The sequence below is a fragment of the Etheostoma cragini genome, chromosome 22 (assembly GCF_013103735.1).
Source record: "Etheostoma cragini isolate CJK2018 chromosome 22, CSU_Ecrag_1.0, whole genome shotgun sequence".
NCBI lineage: Eukaryota > Metazoa > Chordata > Actinopteri > Perciformes > Percidae > Etheostoma > Etheostoma cragini.
The window spans coordinates 16,208,014-16,228,194 of NC_048428.1; the positions used below are offsets into that span (position 1 = coordinate 16,208,014).

Here is a 20,181-nt window from a genome sequence, read left to right on the forward strand (position 1 = left end):
AAAGGCCTACTATATAACATAATAAAACTTTAATTAAAATTTAATATGATACTACATATCAATTTTCTGATATGTTTGCCTTATTGATAGTAACGTCCCGTTCCGTCCACCCAAGGGGGATCATTGAAGTATTTCCTTTCCTTAATTGCACATGGGATGTCTTCTTTCTTCCCTTAAAAGGGCATATCCAGGAATGTCAACGCAGGCAAGGGAGTGTTTCTGGAAGTTACATTTACTCCACCGGGGGTGTAAGGGTACATTAGGAATTGTATCACGAATAATAATGAAACATTAGGACATGTTTTCGAATAAATTTAAATAATAATAATCTAATTTTAGTATTTACACAGAAACAACATATTCATTGTTTTTCAATAGCGTGCCATTGTTTAAATACTTGATTATTCCCCCTATTTCCTTTAGTTGGTTTGTTCTGAATGTTTGTACGGAACCCAACATCATTATCAGGAAGTGAAGGGCGGTGGTTGAGAAAAAGAGCAGCATCGGGCTAGCTGACAAGTATCGGGTTGTTGTCAGGTAAGACCGTGTTTTTATCTTTAAATTTCTGTATGTCGAAGTTACTTACAATATACGTGTTTTGTACAGTACACCACACTGCTGGTAAATTACCAATATATAAGGCGTATCTGATTGGCTAACATATCATTTACAGTATAGTTGATTGCACTGAAAACACTGCTAACGTTAACTGTTAGCTGCGCGGCTAATCACGTTATACTTATACCAAATCGGTTGCTATTAGCTTCATGTGTATTTTAAATTTAGAATGTTAATTGTTAGCTCAATAAAGGTAAACTTCTATCTGTAAACCTGGGTAACTTCCGCGGCTGCTCGGTGTTATCGTTCACAGCTGTCGGCACAATACTATAACTCGAGCTAGGCCGCAAACCATTAAACTGTATACGTACTTACTAATGCCCCAGGAGTAAGAGGGTCCTCCAGCTTCTCTTTATTTTAAGATACTAACTCACTTTTGAGATTCTATCATTATTCCGAGAAACTAGCTAGCTAAGTAAGAACGTTATAACGTTAATGACTTTTACAGTTACAGGATATTTTTTTCATCACACTGGCGGAAATGGGCTTCCATGTCAAATAATTTATTGTGAGGATAAGTTGGTTTTGTTTAACTATTGGTTTGTACGGGTTGTGCGCACAAAGTAAATGCCACCATAACGTTAGCCTTTTAATTTTCTTTTATTAGGAACATTTAATATTTTGACACATTTTATACCTGATCTTTTTTTTTTTTTTAATTACCAGTCTCCTAAATTATAGTTGGCTCACCTTATTGACAGTGTCTCAATACAAAGCCACATTTTTCACAGTAATAGTTCAGTCCAAACCCAGTGGCAGAAATACAGTATGACAACATAAAGATGTGTATGTAGACTTCATTCAAGGCATTGCCTGATAAGGGCATCTGTCCTCACATCAGTAGTTCTCTGGCCTGCAGTGGAGGCAGGGAGGTGTTCAACCTAGAAAGAAGGGAACATTTCCATTTATAGCCCAGTGAGGGACACCACACTGGGGAATCACTGCCAGAGAATTTAAATACCCTGCACCCGAGTTGTAGGCACAAATGACGACCTCTTATTTCGAGTAACGGCATAATCAACGTTACCTTCGATCAAATGGTCTCCCGGTGGGTCATCTTGTCTGTTATCTGGCCTGTTTGTCTTGTTCCTCTGTCTCTCTTGTTTATTTACACTGATTTAATTGTTTGCCTTCATTAAAGGTGCTCCAAGCGATGTTGGGTGACGTTACTTCTTGACGTTCAAAGTATTTTCAAACAAAACAAGACTAGCTTGCCCCTCCCTCGTCAATGTTGTGGCCTAAAGCATGTGTGATGTTGCTTAGAGCACCTTTTATGGAGTAAGCTCCTAGCTTTCATAATGCTTGGCTGCAGGATGTATAATTTAACATGCATTTATTTATTTACATAGGTAAAACACAGTCAAAATGTCTAGCAAAAGAGCAAAGGGAAAGACCACGAAGAAGCGCCCTCAGCGCGCCACTTCCAATGTCTTCGCCATGTTTGACCAGTCTCAGATTCAGGAGTTCAAGGAGGCCTTTAACATGATTGACCAGAACCGTGATGGGTTTGTGGACAAAGAGGACCTTCACGACATGCTGGCCTCACTGGGTGAGTAGGAGAGTCTCTTGAGTCAGTTACTTCAAGATGAGCTGAACCAACCACTCTGTAAAAGGCTGTAGGCAGTTGTGCACTTCACTCATACTGGTCTGCACCTACTTCTGTTGTTTTCAAAACTAGTTTCATCAGTTGTTAATGTCACTTGTCACTTCTGTACTCAAAGCCCTTCAGACTGAGTGCATTTACTATATTTATTTTTTTATTTTATTTTTTTTAAATAGGGAAAAATCCTACTGATGAGTACCTGGAGGCCATGATGATGGAAGCTCCTGGACCCATTAACTTCACCATGTTCCTCACCATGTTTGGGGAGAAACTCAATGGCACAGACCCTGAGGATGTAATCAGGAATGCATTTGCTTGCTTTGATGAGGAGGGGACAGGTAAATTCTGACAGTTGTAATTGCTTTCCTTTAGACACAAAAGAATCCTAGTTTACCCTAAAATACCTGGCTATTTTCCACTCCGAGCCTTAAAATGAGATGTAAATTTGATTTAGCTTGTTTGTTTTTGTTCAAATTTTTTTATACTTTTTATTTATTTTTTTAATAAAAAAGCACTTTGAGTTACAACTATATTTGACAGAAAAGTGACGGTAAAGTTACCTTTTTTAAAACGATCCACCTTCAAGACAAGCGGTTTGTCAAAGATGTTAATGTTCTCATTGTAAGCAAAAGGAAGTTCTTCCGGACTGAATGTTTATTCAGTCTAAACCTTATCTGATTTTTGACCCTCAGGTGTCATCCAGGAAGAATACCTCAGAGAGCTGCTCACAACAATGGGTGACCGGTTTACAGATGAGGAGGTGGACGAGCTCTTCAGGGAGGCCCCCATCGACAAGAAAAGCAACTTCAACTACGTGGAGTTCACACGCATCTTAAAGCATGGTGCCAAGGACAAGGACGATTAAAGAGCCCCTTTCCACCCCGTTCGCCTCTTCCGTCAGTTAGATCACCGTGCTGCATGTCTCAACCCTCCAGTATAAACCCCATTTTAAACAAACCAAAGCAATAACTATCCACTGTTTGCTGTGAACTTCCAGTACTGCCAAATATACACACATCTCTTATGAGAAGGAAAAATGTAATTGGTTGTAAAAATGTTTTTCCTTTCATTTAAAAATGTGAAGTGGCAGCACCTTGGAAGCTCTAAGGGATAAGTCTTTGCTATTCATGTGATCAGGTTTAGCTGCATTTTTACATTTTATAATATAAACTTTCTAAATAAAGTCTTCTATCAAGTTGTATTTTGCTGGCTGTTTCACTTCCATAAATGATAACTGAAATACGTGTTGCCTTATTCTCTTTATTTTTCTTGTGGTAAATGCTAAAGCACCGCTATTTATTTGTCTTCGTTCCGTGCTTATGAAGCACCTGCAGGGGACCTTAAAACCCCTTTTTAACAGGAAAGTGAAGACAGCTTTCAGACAACCATAATTAAGGTAATCCCATCCTATAATTGGGTCGGGTTACACTTAATTTAGGAACAGGACACAGTTTATATTGTTAATGCAAAAACTTAAATAAGGGAAAAGTATCTAATCTTTTAAGGGCACTGCATATCTGGAGAAGGTTTTAACAGTGCCCTGTAGTCTAAATTACTAGGAGTCGTATTGACAAATTTTTGTGTGAATTGAAATAGACTTTTAATAGCATAGTGGAATCAGATATTTCAGAACATTCAATTAAACAACTTTACTAATCTGACAAGGGGCAATTAGTAAAGAGCAGCACCTGACAACACACAACAGCATATAGGCCTAAACCCTCGAGATAAAAATGTTTTTATGAAATACTATATGGTGAATTGATATTTATGACATACTATACTATGGCTTTGTTATATACTCATGACAATATATTTTTTATTTGATATTTTTATACTCTTGAAGCATATGACACAATTTTATGAAAAGTAATGGAAATGTGTATGACTTAGAAAGGCATATTATACCATGTACCACTATGAATATTTTATACATTTTTTGACATAGTCCTATGACTTTTTGAAGACTATACCATGACTGTTTCACATTTTTTGACTTAATATATGACTTTTTCACATTTTTCAGCATACTATTCTATGACTTTTTCCTATTTTTTCAACATACTAATCTATGACTTTTGAACATACTATACTACAACTTTTTTGACATACCAAGCCATGACTTCTTTTGACATACTATACGATGACTTTTTCCCACTTATTTTGACACATTCTATACTATGACTTTTTTCGACACATAAACACAAACTTTTTTCCCTGACATACTGTACCAGACTGTCGAAAAAAGTGAAAAAAGTTTTAGTATAGTATAATGAAAAAAGTGAAAAAAGTCTTAGTATTGTATGATGAAAAAAGTGAAAAAAGTTTTAGTATAGTATAATGAAAAAAGTCATAGTTTAGTACCTTATTTCCACCTATTCAGCTATTCATATTTATGTATTTTCCTCTTCATGTCACATTTTTTGAGGTCGGAAAATACGGTAAGTCAAAAAAAGTGGAAAATAGTCCACCTTTCTTGACATAACATACAAGTTTTTTCGACAGTCTATAACATAACTTTTTTCCACTTTTCTCTACTTATTATACTATGATATTTATCAACATAATATACTTTTTGACATATTATATAATATGACTTTTTTAGACGTACATACTGTGAATTTTTTTGACATGGTGTAGTATGACGTTTTCAACTTTTTTGACATACTATATGATGCCTGTTTTTTAAAATTAAATTTCATTCCTGTTCAGATGTGCACCAAGTAGTAGGCTCACTGTTAACATTTCTTGCGGAATTTTCTAGTTTGACATGCTATACTATGACTTCTTTCAACATACCGAACCATGACCTTTTTTGACATACTATACTAAGACTTTTTCCCACGTTTTTCGACACATTCTATACTATGACTTTTTTCAACATAGTAAACTATGATTTTTTCCCTGACATAGCAGACTGTCGAAAAAAGTCTTAGTATAGTATGATGAAAAAAGTGAAAAAAGTTTAAGTATAGTATGTCAAAAAAGGTCATTGTACAGTACCGTGTTTCCCGGACCATAAGTCACACTAGACACATCATTTAACATGGAGGATGAAGAATTCAATGGATCCATTGATGTGAAATGAGATCAGGAGCTTGGTGAACTTGCCTACAGGTAACTTGCTTGTTGGACTCGCTGGCTTCTTATGTTAATTTAGCCTTTTTTAGCTTTCCAGGTATGTTCTTTATGCTATTGTGTAGCTGAATAACTGTTAATGTGGTATGTTAAAATACAGGACACCTATTCAGCTATTCATATATATGTGTTTTCCTCTTCATGACACATTTTTTTAGTTCGGAAAATACGGTAAGAAAAAAAAAGTGGAAAATAGTCCACCTTTCTCAACATAACATACTAGGACTTTTTTCTACATTTTGACATATTACATAATATGACTTTTTTAGACATACTATACTATGAACTTTTTTGACATGGTGTAGTATGACGTTTTCCATTTTTTTGACATGCTGAACTATTCTATGACTTTATTCTCCACTTTTTAGACACACTATGCAATGTTGTTTTTTTATTACATTTTATTGCTATTCAGATGTGCCCCAAGTAGTAGTCACACTGTTAAAATTTCTTGCGGAATTTTCTAGTTTGACATGCTGTACTATGACTTTTTTGACACACTATAGTATGACTTTTTTGACATACTTTACTGAACTTTTTAACATACTCTGCCATGACTTTTTACACTTTTCAGACATGCTGTACTATGACTTTTGTTTTTAACTTTTTTGGCATTCTATAGGTTTACCTTTTTCCCCACTTTTTTTGACATACTATATCATGTCTCTTTCAACTTTTGTGGACATACTATACTATGACTTTATTCAACATACTGTGCCATGACTTTTTTCAACATACTATAGAATGACTTTTTTCCACTTCTTTCTACATGCTATACTGTGACTCTGTATGCCTTTTTTCGTCGTAGTATACTACTATATTTGTAGGCATTTTTAGGCGTTCATTCAACAGGACAGCTGAAGCCCTGAAAGGGGAGAGAGAGGGCAATGACCTATTAATATGACTTTTTCACTTTTTCACATTATATACTTTTTTTCCACTTTTTTTGACATACCATACTATGATTTTTTTTAAATTTATTTGTCAAACTGTATATTACATTTACTTTTTTCATACTATATACTATGATTGTTTTTCTGTAACAATTTCTTTTTATTATGGTGATTTTTTTGTAATACCAAAAACTATGACTTTTTTCAACATACTATACTAAGACTTTTTCCACTTTTCTTGACCTATAATAATATGACTTTTATTGACATTGATTCACTCTACCTTGACTTTTATGACATACTATACTATTACTTTTTTACATACTATACTACGACCTTTTTTCCACATTTATATGACTTTCATCGACATAATATACAGTACTGTCCTTTTTGACATTAGAACTGTCTGTTTTATGACTTTTTTAACATACTATGCTTTGACATTTTTTTTCACTACATTTTCCAATACACTATAACATTACTTTTTCCCACTTTTTTTGACACATTCTACACTATGACTTTTTTCGAAATAGTAAATCATGATTTTTTTCCGTGACATACCAGACTGTCGAAAAAAGTCTTAGTATAGTATGATGTAAAAAGTGGAAAAAGTTTTAGAATAGTATTTCAAAAAAAGTCATGGCATGCTTTCGCATTTCCGGACCATAAGTAACACTACACACATAATTTGCTATTCAGATGTGCACCAAGTAGTAGTCAAACTTTTAAAATTTCTTGCGGAATTTTCTAGTTTGACATGCTTTACTAGGACTTTTTTTTTACATACTATAGTATGACTTTTTTCCACTTTTTGACATACTTTAGTGATTTTTTTCAACATACTATGCTATGACTTTTTACACTTTTTTCGACAAACTTTTTTCACGTCTTTTTACACTTTTGTCAACAAACTATATTATGATTTTTTTCAACATACTGTGCCATAACTTTTTTTCAACATACTATAGACTGACTTCTTTCCACTTTTTTCAACATACTATTCTATGACTTTTTACGAAATACTTTGACTTTTTTTCAACATGCTATACTATGACTTTGCACGCCTTTTTTCCACATGCTATACTACTATATTTGTAGGCATTTTTAGGCGTTCATTGAACAGGACAGCTGAAGCCTTGAAAAGGGAGAGAGGGGGCAATGACATGCAACAAAGGGCCGTATATATGGGCAACCGCTCTATCAACTGAGCTATCCGGGCACTCATACTATAACTTTTTTTCCAATTTATTTGACATATATTACTATGACTTTTTAAATTTTGTACACAATATACTATGCATTTTTCAACTTTTTTCGATGTATCATACTAGAAATTTTTTTCTAATTTATTTGACAAACAATATATTACAATTACTTTTTTCATACTATATACTTTGATTTTTTTCTACAACAACTTATTTTGTTTTTACAAAAAGTGATTTTGTATTTATAAAATAGTGATTTTTTTTCAACGTTATGTACTAACCCTTTTTCTACTTTTCTTGACCTATAATAACATGACTTTTATTGACATTGATTTACTATACTTTGAATTTTATGACATACTGTACTATTACTTTTTTTTACATACTATACTATGACCTTTTTTTACAAACTTATATGACTTTTATCAACATAACATACAGTAGTGTCCTTTTTGACATACTAGACCTGTCTGAATTTTTTAACATACTATGCTTTGACATTTTTTTCCACTAAGTTTTTCCAATGCACTATAATGTTACTTTTAAGACCTTTTTTGACATACTATACTATGAATTTTCTACGACATACTATTCAATGACTTTTTAAATAATGTTTAGACAAACTAAAAGTTTACTTCATTTGACATACAATACTCTGACCTTTACATGTCTTTTTTTCGACATGACATACTGTCATTTTCCATTACTTTTTTGGACATTCTATATTAGGACTTTTTGGACTTTTTTTTTTAATACTATACTATGACTTTTATATAACCTTTTCCAACACAATACTTTTTTATGACTTTTTTGACAAACTATACTCATTTTTTTATGCTTTTTGTTGACATTCTATAGAAAGACTTTTTAATAATCTTTTTGACATACTATACTATGATTTTTTGACTTCACACTGACATGCTACACTATGACTTTTAATTACTTTAAAAAAAATACTATACTATGACTTTTTTTAAATATACTACAACATGAACGTTATTTTTTACTTGTTCAACATACTTTGCTGAGACCTTTTATGACTTTTTTCACATATTATACCATGACATTTTCATATACAGAAATGAGAAACAAAAAATAGGATTACATCAATTATTTATAGAAAAGTTATGCATTACATGACTACTTTAGTAAATGAAATGAACAACATTTAACTTGTCATCCTTGTTCTAATTTAGTTCATCAGTTAGACCCTTTGGTCCATCTAAATCAGCTCAGATTCAGTGAGAGTGTATTTCAAAATAAGAAATAATGCTGCAACAGACTCAAGACAAATAACTCTGGATTTTTATATCATCTTTAATACAAGTGGATATGCGGTTTTCCAACCACAAATCATTTAAAATTACACATGAAATAACGTGATTGCATGAATGTGAAACAGATGTCAATGACTATGAAAAAAACTGTTTTGAAAAACATTTGAAAAAATAAATGATGTTGCGCAATGTTCTTCTTGTTTAGTTTTTTTGCAGCAGTGTCAATGCTTCCACCTACTGGGCAACACCTCAGCTCCTTCCACACAAACATTGACATCATGAAGACCATACCCACCATTTTCAGTAAGAACACCTTCACTGACTGTAGTTAAACAGTGTTTTGTAACAGCAATCACATACCAGAGTTTTTGTTCTTTCTTTTTTCCAGCTGTTGAAAAAATCCAAAAAGTCAAAGTGTAGTATGTCAAAAAATATCGTAGTATAGTATGTTGAAAAAAATCATAAATAGTCATAGTATAGTATGTCAAAAAAAAAGTCACACTATAGTATTTTGACAAAAAAAGGTGGTGATGGTGTTGTGACACATGCCTTTGGTGAGACCCGGGTTGGCTTCCCACTGTGATACATCAACCACTGTGTCCTGGAGCAAGACACTAACCCCTAGTTGCTCCAGGGGCATGCAACCTCTGACATATAGCAGTTGTAAATCGCTTTGGATTAAAGTGTCAGCTAAATGACATGTAATGTAATGTAATGTGATGTAGTATGTTGAAAAAAGTCAGAAAAAGTCATTGTATGATATGGTGAAAAAAAGTCTGTATAATTTTTCTTTTTAAATAATAAAAATGCTGTATGTCGAAAAAGTCATAAAAACATCATCGCAAAGTAAGTCTAAAAAGAACTCTCAAACTCCCGAACTATACAATTGTCAAAAATGTCACATTATAGTTTGCCAAAAAAAAAGTCACAGTATAGGATGTCGAACAAGTCATTAAAAAAAAAAGTACAGTATGTTGGAATAAAAAAGTCATGAAATAGTCTTTAAATAGTATGTTGAAAAAAGTCATGGTATAGTATGTGAGAAAAAAGAAAAAAGTCTTAGTAAAGTGTGTCAAAAATGTATAAAACAAATTGTGGAACAGTCACTATTAAGTAATGTGTCAAATAGTACAGTAATAAACAAATAAAGTACAGTCGTAAAAGTCACAAAAAGTTATAATATAGTACATTGAAAAAAGTCAGAAAAAAGTTGTTGTGTAGTATATTAAAAAAAAGTCATTGAATAGTTTGTTGAAATAGTATGTTGTAAACAAAAAAATCATAAAATGATCATGAACAAATAATTGTATGACTTGTCATGAAATGTTATTACAAAGTCATGGAATAGTCTTACATGAAAAACGTTGTAAAAAAGGTCATAGTATGTATGGTTCCCTTCAAGGCTGTGTCCTTTCTTTCTTGCCTACAGGTGGGAGATGGACCGTCTGGTGCAGTCAGAACAACTTGGAGCTAAAGGATCTGAAGACAGTGGAAATGGTATGGACTTTAGGAAGGACACATCACCCTGGGTGACTCTGCCGCCAACACTGTAGAGTCAATCCGCTTCCTTGGTTCCATCATCTTCTAGGAACTCTAGTGGGAGCTGAAAAAGCCCAGCAATGTACTTCCTGTGACATCTGAAAAAGTTCAACCTGCAAAAGACAATGATGGTGCAGTTTTATACCGCCATCTTTGAGTCCAACCTCACCTGCTCCATCACCATCTGGTATACTGCTGCCACTGCCAAGGACAAGGGCAGACGGCAGCGTATCACCTGCTGTGCTGACAAGGTTATTGGCTGTGACCTGCCATATCTCCAGGACCTGTACGCCTCCGGGACCCTGAGGCTTCAAGAAAAGATTTTGTCTGATCCCTACCACCCCGGAAAAAAACTGTTTAAACGCCTCCCCAAGGGCAGGAGGCAGTGGTCCATCAAAACCAAAACCTCACCCCTTCACCCCTAAACACTTCACTTTGCATTAACCTACATCCTGGACTATGTACATGTCCATTGCACACACTATACATTTTTTTGTAGATCCCTAAACATTTTTACACATGCTGCACTTAACCATTCAGCCTCCTTTTTGTTGATGTTAAGCAGTTATTTTGTACATATTTGTTTCTGTATTTATTGTTTATTTCACATCCATGTTTAATATGTTTATGTTCATGTATGCACAATCCAGTGTAAATTTTATATACTTGGCAATAAATCCTTTTCTGATTCAGATTATACATTGTCAAAAAATAAAAAACGACACAGTACAGTATGCCATAACAACATGGTATGCATAAAACTCATAAGAAATTTTATTAATGGTAAAATGTCACGGCATAATGTGTTGCAAAAAAGTAAAAAAAAGTTGGAGTATTTTATTTCATAAAAGTCACAAAAAGTCTTAGTATAGTATGTCTAAAAAAAGTCTTCACATTATTATTATTTTTTTTTTACTTGAGTAAAGAGTAAATCAGTAAATTCATTTTTTTAACACAAGTACCGTACTTCTACTTAAGTAGTAGTAGTAAAATTAGTACTTTTGCCAACTCTGTATATTGATTCAGTATGAAGGTTATGGTTAATTCCGAGCAAAACAATGGGTTGAGCCTAACAACTACCGAATAACGAGGTTCCCTGAACGCTTCACGATCCTTCGGAACCACGTTGGTTGGTTACGAGAGCATCTTCGCTGCCGCCGGTTATGTGACCCTGTGCAGCAGTCAGAATGTCCAGGTATGACTTTCCCCGGTTTCATCTTGTTATGTCTTGCTCATGCGTCTCTCTGAGCCTAGCTGTCAGCCTTTAAAACACGATAGTCAGAGTGGTGTTACTCTTCCAGACTAGCCAGCAAGCTAGCAGCTAGCTAAGTAGCTAACGTTATTTAAGAGCAACCTCAAGGTTAGGTAACGTTAGTTCAGAGTCAGGAAGGAGGGATCTGACTGAGTACTTAACTTGCTAGCTGGTAGTTCTGTTCTCTGATTCTGTTACATGGTGTGAATTTGTGCGTTGTCCTCAAGTTAACCATTTAAAACCTTTTTTGTTTTTAAGTTTTTGCTCTTTGTTGTTTCAGCAGGGTCTGAAGAGTCCTGGTGCAGGGTTATGGCTCTGAAACTGATCCAGAGATGTCCGCTTCTCGGGCAGATCGGGATTCAACGTTACCCTCCTGTTGGACCCGTGTGCACCACCAGGCTCCTGAGTGTCAGCAGTCAAGGTCTGCCCTCACGTGTAGCCTGCCTGTGTACCTTAGCCCTTCGGAGACAGTGCAGCAAACATGTTATAAGAAGCCTGACCACCATCGTCAAGGAGCCGTCCTTCGTCGCTAGCAGCTCTGTAGGACTGCACAGAGATTCAAGTCCTCGGTTCCGTTTGACCCAGCTGCACCGACCCACAGCTGCAGAGGAGCAGGCTTTCCAGCAGCGTCTATGGAGCTGCTCCTCTTCCCGGCAGGTCTTCACACTGCTGCGCACAGTGGAGATCATCTCTGACACCATGGCTGCAGCAGCACTTCACCGTGTGGCCGACCTGGAGCAGGAGGGTAACTCTTTGAAGGACCCTACAGTGCTGGAGAAGGACACTATCAGAGCTCTGTGCTTCCAGCTGGAGCAGGACTCTGCGCGTCTGACGAATGCTGGGCTAATATCAGCTCTCCTTGCTTGCACTCGCCTCTTCTTGGATCCTTGGAGCACGCTGATGGTTCGGCTGGTGTCTGAGAGCCAGGAGAGGCTAGACAGAGGGCAGATGAGTGTAGGGCAGCTGTGTACCCTGGGCCAGGCGATGCTGGCTTTGGAGGGTCCTGGCTGTGTGATGCTGGAGCAGGTTATGGAGCAAATCCAGAAGCAGAAGCCTGCCAAGTGGAGTCTAGCAGATCTCATCGCTGCTTATAGATTTCTGCAAGGTGGAGTGGGTGAAGATGGAAAATACCGCAATCTGCTGAACGCCATGCACACCCACGCCGTCACAGTCACCTCCCGCATGGATCCTCCTGCTGTCAGTGGGCTGCTCAGTGCTCTTGTGACCCTGAACCAGACGCAGGCCATGCCTCTTGTGATCGGCCTGTGCAAGCAGGCTGTACGGCATGTACCTCACTTTACTGATGAGGAGCTCACAACTGTGCTTGGGGCCTTAATGCACTTTGGTCACAGCGATTATTACTTTGTGGAGGCGATGGAAAAGTATGTGCCCACTATGGCCTTCACCTCTCACCCAGAAACAGTTACCAAGGTAGCTCAGTTCTTTGGCCGGAGGAACATCCTGTCTCCGACTGTATTTGATGCTGTTGCAGAGAGCTTTGTGTACAGAGCAGACAACTACAGCACCAGCCAGGTAGCCAGACAGATCATGGCTTTTGGAAAACTCGGCTACCTTCCTCCGAACGCTGGCGAGGTATTCAGGAAAGTTGAAACCATCCTGCGTACACGCTTCGCACACTTCCAGCCACGAACGCTGCTTAACCTGCTCCACTCGTGCACCCTGGTGGAGAGGTTCCCTGTTAATTTTGTATCCAAAGTTTTCAGCAGTTACTTCCTCCAGCAACTGCAAGGTAAAACATCCTGTCAAGACACCTGCGATATGTATAACCTTTCCAGAAACACATGCTTAATTAAACATCCTGCAATTAAACTATCATTTTTTCATTCAAATTGTCCAAATTGTCACTATTTTGGTCTATTATCTACTATTTTGGGGGAGTTTTTTTCTCTTTAGGCAAATACTGATTTGTAAAATTGTGCTGTATAGATAGAATTGACTAAAATAAAAACAAAACATTGAATGTGCTCCAGAGCAGGGCACAGGAATGGACCGGATCGTCCTGGCACAGCTGACCCAGCTCTACATGACTCTGAAGTTGGAGTGTCCTTTCTATGAGGTAAATATGTGAAACTATGCCAAGAATAATGCAAAGTCAGAAACCTGAATACACACCTTCTTACTTAACATGTCATCAGTATATGAGGCTCAGTGCATTTTAATTCTCTGTGATAAAACCTGTACAGGTGACTTTCTTTCCTTTTACCATAATGACTGTAGATCAGCACAAACCAGATACAAACCTGGTGGGTTCGAATTCCCTCATGCACTATTAAAAGGCATTGCATCTTGAAGCAATTAAGTGCATCTACTGTGTGGTTTGGTACAGATGCCCATGTTTTTTTTTAATCCAAAACAGATATTGTACATCAGACTCCACTGTAGCTTTACTTAAAATGTTACTTTGATTAGTTAGTTAACAATAAATATGAAATAAGTAGTTGTTGTACTTGTTGTTGTAAAGTAGGAATTTAAGATAACGGCAATGCAGTACTTGCACAGTGTCTATGTATTTGTGTTACTGCACACTTTCTGTTGTCTCCTCAGGGTCCCAGGCTCCTTCCCAAGTACCGCGTCAAGTCTTTCCTCATGTCTGGACGCTCTCTTGAGACGCCGGTGGACGCACAGCTGTACAACTCTGTGAAAAATGGACTGGTGGATTTGCTAGGGGCTCGTTCATACTTTGGATCCAAAGTTCTCACACCGTACTGCTACACACTCGGTAATATAACAGCTGTTAATCTCCTAAAGGATTCCAGTAGTCAACCTAAATGGGCTTAATTTTGTTTTTTTGTTCTTGTAGATGTGGAGATAAAACTTGATGAAGAGGGATATGTGCTGCCTGCCAGTCATATTGATGAAGTATACAAAAGGTAATAGTAATACGATATATTACACAAGGTTGCTAGATTTTGGATGTACTAAATTTTAGAGCTGGAGCGTTTTAACACATTCCACTGTTGTGTGTTGCAGGATAGCTCTTTGTATTGACGGACAAAAGAGGTTCACTACAAACACGAGGCAGCTACTTGGAAAAGAGGCTATCAAGCAGCGCCATCTGAGGCTTCTGGGATATGAAGTTGTTCAGGTTAGGCCTTTTTCACATTTATGCTTTTGTGAGTCAGCAATTTTGTTCTTTGAGCATCTTCTGACAGATTTTCATCTGCCCACATTTTTTATTGCAAAATGGTACATAAAATGAAAGTACCACAGGACCATGTGACTGTTTTACCCGTTTTTCTGTTAACATGCTCAATCTTTTGTTTTTATAAAATGACTGAATCAGCATTTGTTGCTTCTTTTTTCTAGATTCCTTACTATGAATTTGAAAAACTGCAAAACAAGACCAGTGTTGTGGAGTATCTGCACCAAAGAATCTTCCCTCACACGTACAGGCTGAGCTGGTGATGATACAAATTAGTATGCCGTGTCATTAAATCAGGGGCCTTTACTTTGGTTGAGCCCTTTCTGGCTCAAAGAAATCAGTATTTATTTTTCGATTAAATTAAAAAAATAAAATAAAGTGGCTTTTGTATAAATACTGATTGTACTGAATGACTTACTGTTTGAAAAATAGTTTATTTTGTTCTTGGTGAATAACCTGCAGAAACTGTACAAAGTTTAGTGAATCCCAATTCAAACAATCACCTCAGATACGTATATAAGCTCACTCATAGAATAATAGTGAACTTTTAATTAAAGATGCTTGATTTTAAGTTGCAGTTCATTCGTTGCACAGACAATATTGTGGTTTTCAATGCTGCACCCTAAGGCTGGGAGTGTCAGTTAGATAAATACAAAAAAAGGCAAAGATACATGTAAAACTAGCACGAGTGTTCTGATTGCTCCTTTATGTAGCAGGAATCTGAGGAAGGCCAAACTCGTCCACCAGGACACCGTTCTGAAACGCAACAAGAAGAATGCCCATTAACGAAAAAGTCCTTTTAAAAATAATAACAAAACTCAAAAAACTGAAAAATCCTAAAACTGAAGTACCCTGTCGACCGACTTGTCGCCGGGCATGCCTTCTGGGATGGAAGGAGCCGTTGAAGCCTCATCCAGGTAGGAGCTGTCGTCATCCATCAGGAGCTCGTCTCCCAGAGCATCCAGCTCTGTGGACACACAAGTTCAAGATAACAGCAAGTGACAGCCATCATTAGCACTATCACCTTGTGTGAAAGCAGGGTCTCCATCACTGACAAAACTTTATTTTTATTTTTTATTTAATCACTACTGTTCAATTATGACCCACGTTAAACAAGCACATATGACACAAAGTGGCTAAAATCACTTTTAATTGTAGTTATAGTGTCAAATCATATCTCAAGGCACTTAACAGAGTTTACAGAGGTAGGTCTGCATTATATCTTATATGATATCAAAGAAAAATCCTGGCATCCTGGAAGTATTTACTGACCTGCTTCCAAGTCGTCGTCATCAATTTCAGGCGTGCCATAGCTTCTTCCCAGAGCTTCCTGGATGTCGTTGGCATCCTCCATCATGTCCCCGAGCTCATCCTGAAGATCCTGGATTTTTTTTAAATTAAAATAAAGAGTTAAGATGTTTGCATTCCATCCATCGACACTGTAACAAAGACTTCCATTGTGCTGAATGCCGTACAAAAGGTTAATAAAGGTCCCACACACTGTCAGTAACTTCCTTGCTAATAAGAGGTTCTGGTTGTTCAATGTGTTGCACCCTTTGTCCCTCAACACTTCTAGTCCACAATAATATGCTTTACGTGTAAATGCTACGTTAGGAGGGGAATAGGGTTTGTGTTATCTTTAAAGATATACACAATTATTTATTGTGATACCATATCAGCTGACATCACGTATCTTAGTTATATATCCCATTGAAATAAATATTTAGTCAATAAAGAAATACCTCAATCTGATCAATTTTCACATGCTTGTAAGCCTTCTTCATGTCTTTGAGGCCGATTTTCATGGCATCAACCTGATAGGAAAAAAGCAAAGGTTAACACAAAGATCCATTTTGTTCTGATATTATTCTGGTGGAAGAAAATCATATCTGTTAGATAATTGACTCTCTTACGGTGGTTTTAGTGTCTTTAAGGGTCTGCAGTGTGTAGTTTGTTTGTTCCATGTTGAACGACTGCTGCATGAGGTTATCTCTCTGGCCCTCATACCTGGAAGATATGATGATGAAATAAAGTTTGGTTTTCACAGCAGTTGACACAGACATTGACTTATGAAGCTTTTAAGGTTAAGTTGACTTATTTAAAACACGCTGACTTTGGGAAATAGAAGTACTTACATTCGCTTCTGCTTCAGAACTCTCATAGCTTTTTGCTTGACCATGTTCTGGTAAATGAAAAAAAGGATTGAGAATACTTAAATGATACCAACTGATAATCAACATCAAACCTGAACAGGACAAAAGTACATAACGAGTAATATTAGTTTTGTTTTTACTCATTCTTTGATTGCATAGTTCCCTAATATTCTGGTGCATCTGTATTTAACATCTAAGAAGTCTGACTGAATTTATTAAATTAAGAAAATTAGTTTTGTAGAAAATATGTTTCCATTTCCCACAGACTTGGAAACAGTATCATTTAAATACCATAGCTCAAGATACTGAAGGATATCCGTTATAATAATGATGTATCTGTGTTCGGTGATCTTGGGTAAACTACCGTATATTTCATAATAAGTAAAGAATGACAATTTGTTATTTGTTCTTAAATGTTTCTTAAATTTAAATAGCCAACCGTCCACTCACACCCACATTTTAAGCTCTGCCTTTCCCAGTTTGTGTATATGTTATAATAAAAAGGATACACGTTTGTGATTGATCCCTTTATACTGATATGTGAGTGGAATTTGGTCTGGGCTGGCAGCTCCCTAAAGGGTTTCAAGAGAACAGCCCATTCCCTTCTTTCAGTTACAGCAGCAGCATTAGACACAATTTCTCACCTTTGACGGCCCATCTCTCATCTTTTTCATCTGGTCCTTGTACTTCACAAGTTCAGCATCTAATCTGGCAATCTTTTTGTCAGTAGATTCTGCACGAGAATCAACCTTATAAAAACAGAGAAAATCATCAACATCTGATAAATAACAGTACTATAATGTTAAAAACAGGCCTTTCAGTGTGGCCAGGTTGGCTCAGTGGTAGAGCACGCGCTCATGTACTGAGAGGTTTATCAATGCAGAGGTCCTGGGACGATTTCCTGCATGTCTTCCCCCTCTCTCTCCCCTTTCTCACCTAACTGTTCTGTCAAAAATATATAATAATAATAATAATAATAATAATAATATATATGCCCTTCAGAATAAACATAGCCAATTTGAACTAATGACTTGCATAGAGTGCACGTACACTACACAGTAGCTTATTAAGGCGTATTGAGCACCATTCATAATATTATGTTTCTTCCTCTACCCCAGTTAGCTAACCCTGCCCAGACACAGAACCTGTACAACTGGTTAATGTCTGCTGTTTCCCAGAGAGCTGTTGTCTGCTGTGTCTGTTGTATGCCAGTGAAATAGCTCTAACTCCTGCTCACTATTACATAATACTGATTCATTACTTAACAGATCAACCTATTCTTTAGGTTACATATTTCGTTTATCGACCGATACCACCAATAACCTTACATTGTGTTCGGTAAAAAACGCTCAATTATATAATCATGTCTGCTATCAATATTACAACAACTATTAACTATAAGGCTTGTTTATAATGACAACATGGCAGATAAATATGGCAAACGGTGGCCTGTTTTTTGCTCATAAAAGTTAGCTAACCCAGCCGAGAAGGGATCCATCTTTGTTTACTTTGTTCGAGACAGCGTTCAAAAAGTTACTTTGTGGTTATACTTACGGTTCCTATGCAGTCCGTGAGGTTCGGCGGTGGAGCTTTGGGTGTTCCCCTGCCAAAAATTCTGTTCATTTTGGCAAAATTAAGGCTTTAACAGTTCAAAAAAGCTAAAGTAGCTCGCTGTCACCGTCCACCGTCCAGCTGAAGGAAAACACCCGGAAGAGACTGAGCGGTGACGTCAGAAAAGTCACATGACTCACTTAGCCGCGCCCTCTTCTTCTTCTTCTTCTTCACTTCTTTTTACCAGGGAAAACGGGTTTAACCTTTTCTTTATCTGTCTATGGTTTTACCTTTTACCCTGACGCGGGGATATATTGAGAGAACGCATAGACTGATCATATCTGTGCTACTGTCATGGGTTTAACGGGATTTGGCATCCCGTGTGTTGCATTACTGCCTCCTACTGGTTTCAACCATCAACTATTATTCTATTCCATTACAAACAGACCAGTGTTTTTAAAAACCCTTGAGCCCAAAGACTAGGCCTATTACTAATATTTACAGTCTATACTTCAGCCAGGCAGTTTAATCTCTTTTTTCTGTGTGTTTTGTTTCTTCATTTTTAGATTATGTGTTGTGTTTGTATTTATGTATAGATGTGTTGATTTAAATGTTTCTGTTTTTGGCTGCAAAAAAGAAATAAAGACTTGTACATAAAATTTAAAGATATTAAAACATTCAACACAGATTATTAATATACAATAGCACACCTACAGGACTGGGGTTTCAATGCCCATATCCTTTTATGTTTGATTTATGTCTATTGCCAAAGACCTTTTTCAATATGAACCATAGAAACATATATTTTCGTTGATCCAGTTTACACACTCTACCTGTTCTTTTCCCCTCTACTACATTAATATTGCCTGTTTCACTGCACACAGCTAAGGCACTGTTTTCTGTTTATACGTATCGTGACAGTCTATGTATTTAACATTGATGACAGACCTCCGCAACCCTCCAGAACCTCTTCACAATGGGAAAGCCATAACACGAGGGTGGCAGACTCACCAGCATGCTTCTAATGTTTGGTTTCTTTCTTTAGTTTACATGGTACAAAAAAATGTAGAATCATTGGTTTGTAGTGCTATTCAATAAAAACAGGCCACAGAGTGCTTTAGAAAAGCCAACACATGAACATTAAATTGAATATTAACTGCACCAGGACAAAATAGGTAAGGCAGATTTCAGTAAAGTAACAAAAATGAAGTCATAACTCAAGTAAACAAAAGACAATTAATTAAAATCAAGAAGAACTCTGAGATTAAAATATGTTTAAATAATATTAGGGTAGGCTATCTTACTCATTATATGGATTAAAGACCAAAAGATAAGATTTGTATTCATTTTTAAAACTGATATTATGTTTAAATCCTTAATATCCTTATTTCTGGATTACCAATCAGTCAAAGCAGGAAACAGCCCCTGGGCCCTACACCGACAGACCGCCGAGGGTCTTGGTTTGTGTTTTATTGTGGAGCGTGCAGATAAAGGACTAACACGATAAGGGCCTTACGGTGGTCTCTGCTGTATTAGGCTGTATTGAATTTAGACATTCATTATTTTAGCTGATGTTGTGCTTTTACGTTGCATATTGGTTTGTGCTTAATGAATTACCTCACAGCAGGCATGGAGCCAGGAATGATGTACACTGTGCGGGGGGGGGGGGGCAAATCTGTCCATATTCTCCTCAGTCTGACCACCTGCTACAAGCTGTAGTGAACCATCTGCTTATGTCAAGTTGTGTGCATGCAACTATCAATTGATTGTTTTTTTATCAGACCACATG

At 36.7% G+C, this 20,181-nt stretch overlaps 3 protein-coding genes across 5 annotated transcripts; 2 read left to right on the forward strand and 1 right to left on the reverse strand.

Annotated features, from left to right (window-relative positions):
- Positions 1–423: 423 nt before the first annotated feature.
- myl12.1 (myosin, light chain 12, genome duplicate 1) lies at positions 424–3,463 on the forward strand. 2 transcript variants are annotated; one of them, XM_034862332.1, is made up of 4 exons: positions 424–541; positions 1,970–2,167; positions 2,398–2,559; positions 2,914–3,463. In XM_034862332.1, the coding sequence occupies exons 2-4, from the start codon at positions 1,984–1,986 to the stop codon at positions 3,084–3,086; spliced, it is 519 nt and encodes a 172-aa protein (XP_034718223.1). In that variant the 5' UTR covers positions 424–541; positions 1,970–1,983; the 3' UTR covers positions 3,087–3,463. The 2 variants fall into 2 exon arrangements, with proteins under 2 accessions (XP_034718223.1, XP_034718222.1); XM_034862331.1 differs by having other exon boundaries at positions 424–537; positions 1,968–2,167.
- A 7,880-nt stretch (positions 3,464–11,343) lies between these two features.
- fastkd3 (FAST kinase domains 3) lies at positions 11,344–15,049 on the forward strand. 2 transcript variants are annotated; one of them, XM_034862322.1, is made up of 7 exons: positions 11,344–11,468; positions 11,809–13,275; positions 13,517–13,602; positions 14,091–14,265; positions 14,347–14,416; positions 14,517–14,631; positions 14,853–15,049. In XM_034862322.1, exons 2-7 carry the CDS (start codon positions 11,835–11,837, stop codon positions 14,949–14,951), a joined length of 1,986 nt encoding a protein of 661 aa, XP_034718213.1. In that variant the 5' UTR covers positions 11,344–11,468; positions 11,809–11,834; the 3' UTR covers positions 14,952–15,049. The 2 variants fall into 2 exon arrangements, with proteins under 2 accessions (XP_034718213.1, XP_034718212.1); XM_034862321.1 differs by having other exon boundaries at positions 11,353–11,468; positions 11,806–13,275.
- Positions 15,050–15,106: 57 nt separating this feature from the next.
- Positions 15,107–18,601, reverse strand: chmp5b (charged multivesicular body protein 5b). The gene is made up of 8 exons (XM_034862323.1): positions 18,396–18,601; positions 17,486–17,590; positions 16,824–16,870; positions 16,602–16,695; positions 16,431–16,502; positions 15,961–16,069; positions 15,540–15,655; positions 15,107–15,444 (listed from the first exon to the last, which is right to left on the reverse strand). Exons 1-8 carry the CDS (start codon positions 18,462–18,464, stop codon positions 15,394–15,396), a joined length of 663 nt encoding a protein of 220 aa, XP_034718214.1. The 5' UTR covers positions 18,465–18,601; the 3' UTR covers positions 15,107–15,393.
- Between the last annotated feature and the right edge of the window lie 1,580 nt (positions 18,602–20,181).

Bases quoted from the DNA above. Each gene is read 5' to 3' on its own strand.
- myl12.1 (XM_034862332.1), top strand. From the start codon at position 1,984: ATGTCTAGCAAAAGAGCAAAGGGAAAGACCACGAAGAAGCGCCCTCAG. The intron at 2,168-2,397 runs GTGAGTAGGAGA...TTTTTTAAATAG, and splicing joins CGACATGCTGGCCTCACTGG to GGAAAAATCCTACTGATGAG. The intron at 2,560-2,913 runs GTAAATTCTGAC...TTTGACCCTCAG, and splicing joins CTTTGATGAGGAGGGGACAG to GTGTCATCCAGGAAGAATAC.
- fastkd3 (XM_034862322.1), top strand. From the start codon at position 11,835: ATGGCTCTGAAACTGATCCAGAGATGTCCGCTTCTCGGGCAGATCGGG. The intron at 13,603-14,090 runs GTAAATATGTGA...TTGTCTCCTCAG, and splicing joins TGGAGTGTCCTTTCTATGAG to GGTCCCAGGCTCCTTCCCAA. The intron at 14,632-14,852 runs GTTAGGCCTTTT...TCTTTTTTCTAG, and splicing joins TGGGATATGAAGTTGTTCAG to ATTCCTTACTATGAATTTGA.
- chmp5b (XM_034862323.1), bottom strand. From the start codon at position 18,464: ATGAACAGAATTTTTGGCAGGGGAACACCCAAAGCTCCACCGCCGAAC. The intron at 17,591-18,395 runs GTAAGTATAACC...TGTTTTTATAAG, and splicing joins TCACGGACTGCATAGGAACC to GTTGATTCTCGTGCAGAATC. The intron at 16,871-17,485 runs GTGAGAAATTGT...TTCATTTACCAG, and splicing joins TGAGAGATGGGCCGTCAAAG to AACATGGTCAAGCAAAAAGC.